Genomic DNA, 10,784 nt, shown 5'->3' with positions numbered 1-10,784 from the left:
GTGCACTACAACCAAGCTGTAACCAGTTATTAATAATTTAGAATGTAATCCCAGGACATTATTAAGCAAATAGCCTGCAGTGCTTCCTGTGAAATAGTGAAGGAGGGAGGGCATTTCCGTATTCCAGGACTTCTTGGGGTTTCAGAAAGGGTTTCTAGGATTTTTTTTTTCTTAAGTTTTCTTTTTTTTCTTTTCTTTTTTTTTGGTAGTTTTTATTTATTCTGTCTTTTTAACAAATGTTTATTGCTGCATTTTTCCCCCAGTGTGTCATTGTTTTACTGCCCTTGTAGTACTGGAATATAGTTGGAAGAATAAAACATTTACTTCTAATCTGCTTTCATGTACAGATGGGTAGTATTTGAATAAAGCCAGTGTTTTAAATGTAAGCATTTTCCAGGAATCAATGAAGTTAATTTTCTAATAAGATTTAAAAATCTTTTCATATACCAAATAATCTAAGATGTGAGTGCTATTTTCAAAAACTGAGTTCTGATTCCAAATTGTTTATAACTGACTGCATGATAGAATGTTACAGAATAAATCAGTTTTAACAGCTATAGAATTTTTACCTCCAAGATAGCAGTATAATCCAAGTTTTTTTTTTTACAGGATGATAGATGAAAGCATGATTCAGCACACTTAATTCCCTTTCCAAACATAGCTTTGTTATAATGAAGTGAGCAAAAAATGCTTCAGTGATTTCTTTTGTTGAATTCTTTTAGCATATTTCCACTAATTAAGTCAATCATAAATGTACTGGGGCATATATATTTATAATTGACCTAATTAGTGGAAGAAAAAGGGTTTTTTTGCCTTTTTGATTTTGGTGATTATACCTCACCAATTCTTTGTTTAAACAAGGCCAGGACTTGAGGGCTTTCACAAGATCCTCAGATAATTCATGTGCCCATTAAGTGCTTGAGAAACATTGGTATAGTGCAGGGTAACCATAAGTAAGGTGGATAATTCTACCTAGTTTTAATGGACTGAGATTCTCAACCTCAGCACTACTGACAGTTTGGGCCAGATCACTGCTGTGGGAGTTCTGTGCATTATAGGGTGTTTAGCAGCATCTCTGGCCTCTACCACTAGATGCCAGTAGCACCCCCCAACCTGTAACAACCAAAAATGTACTTCCAGATAGACTGCCAGTGTTCGGGGCTGAGGAAGAAAACAGTCCCCAGCCAAGAACCACTGGTATATTGGGATTTCGAGGAGAATGCAGGCAGTTGAATATGGAGGAGTGGAAGTAGAGTGAATGTAAATAATACATTTTATCCCTTCTTAACCCAAGTAAGATCAAAATGACCACCACTCTTAAGTCAGCATGTGTGAGTTTTCATGATTTAAATTTCTAAAAAAGCTCTTTTTTTAAACTTTGGAAGGCAAGATATACTAAAAGGAAAGTCAGCAATCTGAATGGAGCCACAAATAATATAGTTTTAATTCTAGATTCAGGTTGGATCAAGAATAAAATTTCCTCCACAGCCAAATTTCTGCTTATTACCTCACCAAAAAGTCCTAGCTTATAGGCTACTTACTGATTTTTGGTAGTTATGTGAGGTAATGCCAGAAAATAAAAAATGTAGGCAACTTCTTGGATTTAGTTGTAATTAGAGGGACCCAGTAGTTTAATACTCTAGTCCAAATACCAACCACAGTTGACCTCAATAAGAAAGATCATATTAACTACCTAGGAATTCTGAATTCCCAGAGATCCCTGAAATTGCTTTTTAAGAGATAAACAGCTACAGGATTACATGTGCTAACAATCAATCATTCTTTTAGTAAAAGCCAATACTGGTATGGTACTACACTTAGGTTGCTATAAAGTATTCGGTAAATCCCTGATTAACAAGGGCATATCACCAGGTATAATTCTTTGCCTATGCCTATTTTTGCTCAAAAATCTGAGAATAGATTTTGGAAATTTAGAATATCAAAGTTATCTTTGGCCTATGGCAAGAACTTCTCTCTAAAGAAAATGGTAAACATAAATGAGACATTAATTGCATCAGCAATATTAACTAACTGGAGAGCTTTTAGGGAAGATTCCCAGGTTCCAACCCCTAGACTGCTTTAGAAGGTTGTGGGGAGGGGAGGACTACTGGAATCTGTTTAGGTGATCCAAGCAGCCAAGGTTGGAAATAATTGTCTTCGTCTTATTTGGGAATTCTTTAATCCCTGACTTCAGTAACTGGTGTTAATAAGCAAATACTCTGCTAAAGCACCTAATAGCCTGTCCCTTCTCTATTCCTAGACATGGCTCTGCAATTCCCTGCTCCTGCACTTGCCCTAGGTAGGGAGCATTAGATCCAAGCCCATCTCTTTCAAAAACAGTGTCTTCTCTGTACGGTATCCATTTTCTACTAGATCATTCCCCAAATCACAGTAAACATGCTATTAAAAAATCTCTTGAGGGGTCCCTGGGTGGTACAGTTGGTTAAGCGTCTTGGTTTCAGCTCAGGTCATGATCTTGGGGTCTTGACATCAAGCCCCGAGTCAGACTCTGAGCTCAGAGAGGAGTCTGCTAGAGTTTCCCTCTCCCTGTTACTCTGCCCCTCCCTGTGCTCACTCTAAGTCTTAAAAACAAAAACAAAAAAACTCTTGATCCTGTGATCCCTTGTCTAGTTATTACTCTATTTTTCTGCTCTATAACCTTTATAGCAAAAGTCAAGAATTTTCTAATCTTCCTCCTTGCCACTTTTCACCATCTTCTGTAAGGAAAAAAAGTCAGAAAAGCTAAAAGAACAGTCTAGTGATCCACTTAAAGTGAAAAACTGTTTTGCCATATTTGTTTCACGTGTATTTTTAACTTCCAAAGAACATACATGATTAATCTCCTCAAGATAAGGTAGTTCTCTTGTGATACCATTATTTCACTTAAAATACCTAATATCCGGTCCATATTAGATTTTCCCATTTGTTCCCCAAATGTCACTTGTAGCTTTTTTTCTCCCTAAAGCAGGATTCAATCAAGATTGTGACTTTCTGAAACAGCTAGACCTGTTATTTGAATGTTTGTGATGTCATGAATTTAACCTTTTAGATCACTTTGCACTCCCTGTAATAACTGAAAGTTAGGTCTGCTGTTTTTATTTAAACTTTTTGTGCAAGAGCACAAGATGATGCTGTGGTCTTCATTTACATCACGCAGTGTATGGCTTTCACAGGACATTTGGTAGGTCATCTGATACATATTCCCTATCAGACATTTCTCCACTACTCTTATTAACCACCAATGATTTCCATGTTGCTAAATCTAATCAACATACGACCTTGAAACACTCTTCAGTTGGCTTGCAAGATACCACACTTGCCTGATTTTCCTCCCAATTTATTAGCTGCTGCTTCTTGATCTGGTTCTTCTATATAACTGTCTTTTTTTCCCTTTTCCCTGCTACCCATTTTTCCAAGTGTTAAAACATACATATGGCCCAGAGTTTGACCTTGGGCTCCTTGCCTCTGTTCATATTCAAGTCTGGTGATCACATCTAATCCTGGAGACATAAGATTATATTCACCTCTCTATGGAGACATTTCCACTTGGATATCTGATAGAATTCTCAAAACTCTGGTCTAAAACCAAACTTATTCCGCCTCTTAAACGGTCCCTCCTGATCAACCCAATCAGTTAATGGCATCTCTCTTCTAGTTTCTCAGCCAAAGAACAGTCCATCTAATCTTGGTTCCATCTGAAGTCTCACCCTCTTTACTATGTCTTAGATTATTCAGTGATTGCCTAACTGGTCTTTGTTTCATCTGTGTCTCACCACTCTATCCCAGTTTTCTCATAGCAGAGTGATTGTGTAAAGGTCTAAGTCTTTTACTTAGAGAGCTTCCTAAGTAAAAATCTAAGACTTTACAGTGGTCTCCAGGGCCCTAAATTACCTGTACTCCACCCCACCTTATTTCATTGTAGTCTCTCACCTGCTCACCCTGCCTACCCCACACTGGCCACCTCTGCGGATCTCCCATGTAGCTCGCATACTCCTGCCTAAAGACCTTTGTTACTCCTGTTCTCTTACCTTCAGTGCACTTCTATAAAACTTCATGGGTAATTCTTTTACCAACTTTTGTGTTGTTCAAAAACTCATCTCAATGAGCCCTGCTGTGACCACTGTTTAAAACTGCAGCATGGTAGCCTAGTTTTTGGTGGGGTTTTTTGTTTTTTTCTGTAACATACTATATAGTTATCTGTTCTGCTCCCTCTGCTAGAATGCAATGAGGGCAAAGATCTTCATTCACGGAAGTATCACAGTGCCTGGAGCATGGTATGGCTGTAAGTAGTTTTTGAATGAATTTCAAACTACTTCAGAGTTTGCAGATTAGTATTTCATTGAACAAAGATTCGGTGAATCAGAATATCCCATTTGTAAAGTATTTTGGATGAGGTTTTACCGTATTAAGAAACAGACACAGAATTGAGGTGACATTTAAAAGGGCTGGCTTTGAGGGGTTTGTGCTCCATAATGATCACAACAAATGAGCTTCATGAGCTTTAATTTTATAGTTTTGGGTATTCACTATAAAAACACAACAGTTTCCATCCTGCTACTCTTACCTAATCTTTATGGTAGTAAGAAAAAGTGGTTCACTATATGATAGGCATTTAGGTAGCAGGAATTCAACTAAGTGCCCAACAGGCTACTACTACTCAGGGTGCCTCAGAGGTAAATCTGGTCTGGATGAGGCCAGTTCCTCTGTATCTAACTGTGTAAGCATTTTGCTGTATGAGTCTTGTTGAAATTCATATTACTCATTGGCACCATTGGAAAGCTGGAAGAAATCCCATTGTTGTACGTATTGATGGTGTCTTCACATTAACAAGCACAGAATATTGGAGAACCTTTCCCATTGCTGACTGCCTCACTTAAATAAGGCAACAGGTGGAAAATGCTCAAAATCATTCATACATTCTTTCCTTAGATTTTACCAACTGTTATCAAAAATGAAACATGACAGTACACTTGACTACAGGGGAAGGACTATAGAATATTGAAAAAAATACAGAGCTAGCTGCCATGAAGGTGAGTCATGGAGACCTCACAGAACAGAAATGGAGTCTCTGCTCCAAACATACCCATTTGGCAGAGGCTCTGCCTTTAACACGTGGATTCCAAAGTGTCAAAAGCCTCGATTTGTCCAGTTTCTTCCCATATCGTGTTGATGTTTGTGTTTGCATCTCATAAATTCCTTATTTCCAAGTTGACAGCTCTGTGCACCTATGTACATGTGTTTATTACTCCGTAAGAAACCCTGGTGTCTTCTAGATGAAGATGAGAAGACAGTCATCTCAGAGTAATGCTTTCTGGTAATTGTCTTTCTCAAAGCTCTACCGGGCTAGATGCTTTCTGTTCTGGCATGCAGTTCTTTGTATTTGGTACCTTCAAATTTCCATTTCTTTTTGAGCCTGGCAACATTCTGACAATTTGTTTTTGGGATATAGTGAATTTAACATTTTTTAAGTTTTTGCAGCAGGAAGAGGGGGAAGGCAGCAGTTACCCATTAATGTCACCTCAGCCCATCATGGAACAAAGATACTCTATACTATATGATACATTCTTCACACTCCAGAATTGAGGTTTAAGCTATCAATTTCTTTATAAAAATTTTAAAATAATTATACATCAAATTTGTCTTCAAAGCACACACAAAAAAGGCCTACAATTTCACAGCACTAATGTTTGTGACCCAAGATAGTTTTTACTGAATTTGGATGTTTTCCTCGTGGTCATATTTGCATGGTAATTTTTGTAAGTTAGTGAATACTCTTAAAGATATGTCCCAGAATTCTCATGGGAGTAGAACATTAAATAATGAACTTGCGGGTATCTTTGTTTCATTGTCTTGATGAGTTCTTGTCATGGAAGAGATCCATCCAGATGTCGTTTCGTTTGGGTTTTACTTTTTCCTCAGCTGGATTTTGTAAGATTGAGATTTGATTTGCAAAGGTCTTAGAGGCTCTACAACTCCACGACAGGTCATCCTAAAGTAGAATATTTACTGCCTTTAAGTGTAACCAAGAGCTTGGGATTTTTTAAGTTTTTAGACTAAAAAAAATGGGGCAGCAGAGGCAGTTTTAGAACCTATATAGTCATTAGGAGAAATCAACCTTCAGGATATTTATCTTACTATACAATTTACTAAAGTGAGGAATGCCAGTCCAAGAAACTGGGGGAGCAGGAATGAGTGATATTAAATCAACTAACACATTTATACTCCTGGATAAAGGAATTTATTATCATTGTAAACTGTGTGTGCTCAAGAACAATGTATTTATAATTTAGTAATGACTATGAAAGTTACAGTGATAATGTGGAGAAGTTTTAGTTACAATGTAAGCATGTCATTTGTTGGGTTCTAAAGTATTCGAAAGGTGTTTTGATATATTCCCCTTTGGGGTTAACAGTCTACTTTCTGATCAGACACCACACAAGGATTACACATTTCTCACCAACAGTCTTCTGGTGGTATGTAAATATGACTGGTCTCCTTTTTCTCTTAAGCTTAATGTGGTAACTTCTGGCTTCATTCACCGGCTTTCTAGCAGCCTCCCCATGTTAGCCTTGCCACATGGTCAGTCTTCTGTTTGGTAGGTTTTATAAATCCTAAAAGTTCTAGTTCAGAAACAGCTCTAATAAACCGAGCACTGGAAGCTATGGCTAAGGAAATTCACCACATTACATTTTTCGACAAAAAGAGGTTAAAATCTCCATGTTAAAACATCACTTGCTAAACTGCAGTACAGTTCAGATACATATGCTAAATGAAACTATAGCCCTTACTGGAAAACATCAAATGTAATTAGAATCCACTTTCATTAAGACATGAATGGTAAAGTACCTAATGCTTACCTAATTCTAATTTTTCATACACTATAAAAATTGCTTCCCCTTCAATTTCTATAAGTATATAATCACAGAAAAATAGAGAATTACAAAAATGACAGTGTTTGGACATTTTTGCTGAATTCTGGAGCATGACCTAAGTAGAAGTTTTAGACCAAATATTTTACATTTGGTCTCATTTTAGATTAAATTCAGAATAGATACTTAGAAACAAGTTATTCCGGGATGGTATGGTTAATATTAACAATAAGGTTGTTTGGAAAACGTCTTTATAAATCTCCGTTGTAGGTCTAGAGAAACTATAAACTTATACTCTATGTATACTTGGACATTACAAAACTGGTTTGTTAAAAGGATACTGGATAATTTCATTCCTTTCTTCTGAGGTTATAGAATTTACATCCATTTTTTCAGCAGCTGTCACAACTGTTGCAAAAGCCTTTTGAGAGACAAGACAGAAGAAAATAAAAATCTCTACCATTGCCAATACTTTTTATTGCACTTGATGACTGTACAAAGCCAGGTCAAGCACTGCTGCCACTGATAGGGGCACATTTTAAAAATATTACACCAAATTTCATATTCTCAAAACTTCTCTTCTTTTAAGGTGCCAATTATGCATATTTTTAAATGGTGACATCTGTTAAATAAGGCCTTCAACAGAGTTAACTTTGTAATACCCTTCTGAGTATGGAAAGACACTATCTTAGTAACTAGTCTTCCATTGCCTTGCCATGTATTCCTTGTACTTTCTGATTGCTAAATCTGTTGTATAGTTATTCCAGTATTTTTTTTCTTTTTTGTGATAAAGGAAATGCTAGTTAATAATCACTTTTATTTAGCGGGAAAACAGAACAAACGTGCACTGTTTAGCTTTCGCTCACTGTTAACGGTGGGGTTAGATCACATATTTTGACCTGGCATGAACACAGAACTGGCTTGGTCGAGGTGTGGAATCAGTGCAAGGGACGTGGAGTGAGACTGTTGAGCAATTAGCTGCTTTTCTGGAGGAGATTTTACAGTATGAGGTCATTTATGCTTTCCAAACAAAAGAACAGGGCATTAAAAAAAAAAAAAGAAAGATGAGTTCCAAAGTCCCAAAAGTATAAAGACCCTAAGAGAACTGTCATAGATGGTTAGACAAATAGCTTGCTCTGTTCCCCATGACCTACCTCGGACCAGTCCACAAGGTTGATCAGCCTGCTACACTCTAGGTGCAGTTTATATGCGATGCAGATGTCCGGGGCGACATTTGGAATGCAGCCTTCTTCACTTTTCAGTGCTTCATTCTAAAAACAATAGTAAACTAAGATGACTACTTTTTAGAAATGATTAGGAACAAAAGCAGACATTAATGAACCCCCAAACTAAATTTAGTAAGCCAGTAAGTGGAGTCTTTGGTTTCCTTTATTTAGTGAGTTGCATTTACTCCCCAGCAGTTACCTAGTTCTTGTTTAGAATTAGGTCTTCATCATAATCCCCTTAGCTCCTAGTCACTAGAAGAATACTCAGGATCAGAAGAAAAGCGTATTTTTCATTTTAATCAAATTACTTCTTTTTTCATTATAATCATACATTATTAATTACTGAGAAATTACTGCATTTCTGGTTTCCATAAAAAATTTATGGACTTCCTTGGGGATTTTCAGTAAAATGCCACTTGCAACATTTGTAATTATAGCAATAATTACACTCTATTAATACCAACACATCACTACCAGGGCTGTAAGTTAGCTCTCCAAGAAAAGACTATGTTGTCAAACGCTGCAGAGCCTAACTAACCCCTACAAAGACAATTAGTGTTTGTTTGTTTAAAGATTTAATTATTCGGCGGGGGGGGGGGGGCAGAGGGCAGAGGGAGGAGAGAAATCCTCAAGGAGACTCTGGACTGAGAGTGGAGCCCAACACAGGGCTCAATCTCACAACGCTGAGATCACGACCAGAGAGGAAACCAAGAGTTGACGCTTCACTGACTGACCCACCCAGGCACCGCAACAATCAGTGTTTAATTTATTCGAAACCCACGGTTCTTACTGAGAAAGTATCTCACACATAAATACACACAGAGATTGTACTAAATCTCCCAAAGACTCCTAAAACCATACCAGATCTCTTCTGTGACCTACCATTAAAGAGAAGAATTTTAATTTGTGGTTTATATAATAAAAATACTTTGTGCTTTAAATATGAAATTATTCAAGCTCTCCACTACCACCATCATTGAAAACCATTGATTTATATGTTCCTACTCAGTACTCTCTTGCAATGCTCAACATGCTAGCCTGAGTGCTATTTTGGAATAGGAAATGGTACACTGGAACATTCTTCATAGGTTTTTATGGAGTCTAAAAATTTTTTTTAAAAACCTGGAAGAGGTATAATCCTGCACTACCAACTCCCCCACTACTCAGGACTGCAAATTTACAGTATTTTTGTGGTAAATAAAGCCTGGGGTCTGAATCTGCTTTTTACCTTGAGGTAATAATAAGGGTTGTTGAGCGCAGTGTGGAGGGCGATTCTTGGAGCAGCGTTCAGGTGTTCGCGCAGGGTGTGGGCAGCACTGAAGTACACCACCTCGTGCAGAGGCTGTGTCTCTGGAGGCAGAAGGTAGTCTCTGAAACAGCCCAAGTGACGTATCCGCTTTTACATAAGCACAGGTTTATTTTCAGTATAAGAGTTTTGTCAGTCCTCTGTGGAAGACTGAGCAATTAACTTAAAAAGCAAAATCAACAACCAAAACCAAACAGATGGAACAAAAGCCAAACAGCAAAGTTAGTACAGGTTCAGTCAGAACTGTACCTCTTCCAATGTAATTTTTTAAAACTTGCATATTCATTCGAGTTTAAGAAACCATATTTCAGTTCTGATTTAAACGTTTAGGAGCGAATGTACCTAAGCTACATTTCTGCTCAAAACCTTAAAGGTAGAATTTCTTACCGTATTAATGAATACTTCCTTAAAGTAATTATTTAGAAAACTGAGATAGTCACATTCCTTACCACAACAAACATTTAGCTCTCGACAGTATGTTTAAACACAGGCCTTAGATCTGGGATTAAGAATTTAGGAAATTCTTTTTGGATCACAGAAAATGTTTCAATTGATACGTTTCACAGCAATGATACCTGGAAGGTTTTTCTATGTTAGAATTAAATTTTACTTTAAGAAGGCAGAAAAGGCTAAGTTTTAGCTTCAGAATATTGGAAAACAAGCAAATTATTCACTGTTAAGATTTCCGTTAAACAAACCACCGTAACTTTTTTTTTTCCTATTTATGAGTTAGATGACAACCTAATTTTAATGAAATCTTAACTTAGGAAATAAAGCATTAAAAAGTTCACTTTCAGTGTCTAATGAACCTATCAGCTTGCCTGTGCCATGACAGTGACATCACTCTTGGGTGGCGTAGAGGGGAGCAAACTGGAAGGGAGAAACTTTGGCAAACACAACCCAAAGCTAAGAGTAGTATGTCACTAACTTGATTAAAGTAGTTAACTCACATGCCTTCATGACGATTCAGGGGCTTAGTCCTGTACTGGGCTTTAATATTTTGGCCACATGACGGATTTGTGTCAGCTCCTTTTCCCACCAAGTGCGGGCAGAACAAAGCAGCTGCCTCTGCCCAGCCAACAGGGAAATTACCCTCCTTCCTGGTGTCCTGGCTTTCTCCCTTCCTGGGAGAAAATCCCACTACACTTGCTCCACCTGTTTGGTCAGTGGCTTTGAGGAAGAGAGGAAGTGAAGAGGGTATTAACCATGTATGTCACTCCTCCCCATCTCAAGAGAACTCCTGGCCCTGTGCTCATTCCACTTGTAGATGCCAAGGCTCCGTCCCCAGAGTAAAGCAGAAAAAAACCCATTTGCAAAGCATGTGGTTTTGACTTGGCCCTAAGGATCAGCATTCTATACCTTAAGTACTGCTAACCTCTTACT

At 37.6% G+C, this 10,784-nt stretch overlaps 1 protein-coding gene across 2 annotated transcripts in view; it reads right to left on the bottom strand.

The window, feature by feature from the left end:
• Positions 1-116: 116 nt before the first annotated feature.
• Positions 117-10,784, bottom strand: part of ORC3 (origin recognition complex subunit 3) — a 63,641-nt gene continuing 52,973 nt past the window's right edge. For both annotated transcript variants that reach the window (XM_045771970.2, XM_045771971.2), the window contains 4 exons: positions 9,324-9,465; positions 8,024-8,140; positions 7,211-7,290; positions 117-6,652 (listed from right to left, as the gene is read on the bottom strand). In XM_045771970.2, the coding sequence (XP_045627926.1) occupies positions 6,547-6,652; positions 7,211-7,290; positions 8,024-8,140; positions 9,324-9,465 (445 nt within the window). In that variant the 3' untranslated portion in view covers positions 117-6,546. The remainder of the gene's footprint in view (positions 6,653-7,210; positions 7,291-8,023; positions 8,141-9,323; positions 9,466-10,784) is intronic.

Source organism: Ursus americanus, chromosome 11, assembly GCF_024610735.1.
Source record: "Ursus americanus isolate L20-20 chromosome 11, mUrsAme1.1.p, whole genome shotgun sequence".
Lineage (NCBI taxonomy): Eukaryota > Metazoa > Chordata > Mammalia > Carnivora > Ursidae > Ursus > Ursus americanus.
Note: the sequence above shows the minus strand (reverse complement) of the source record. Positions and strands in the feature narration are given on the sequence as shown.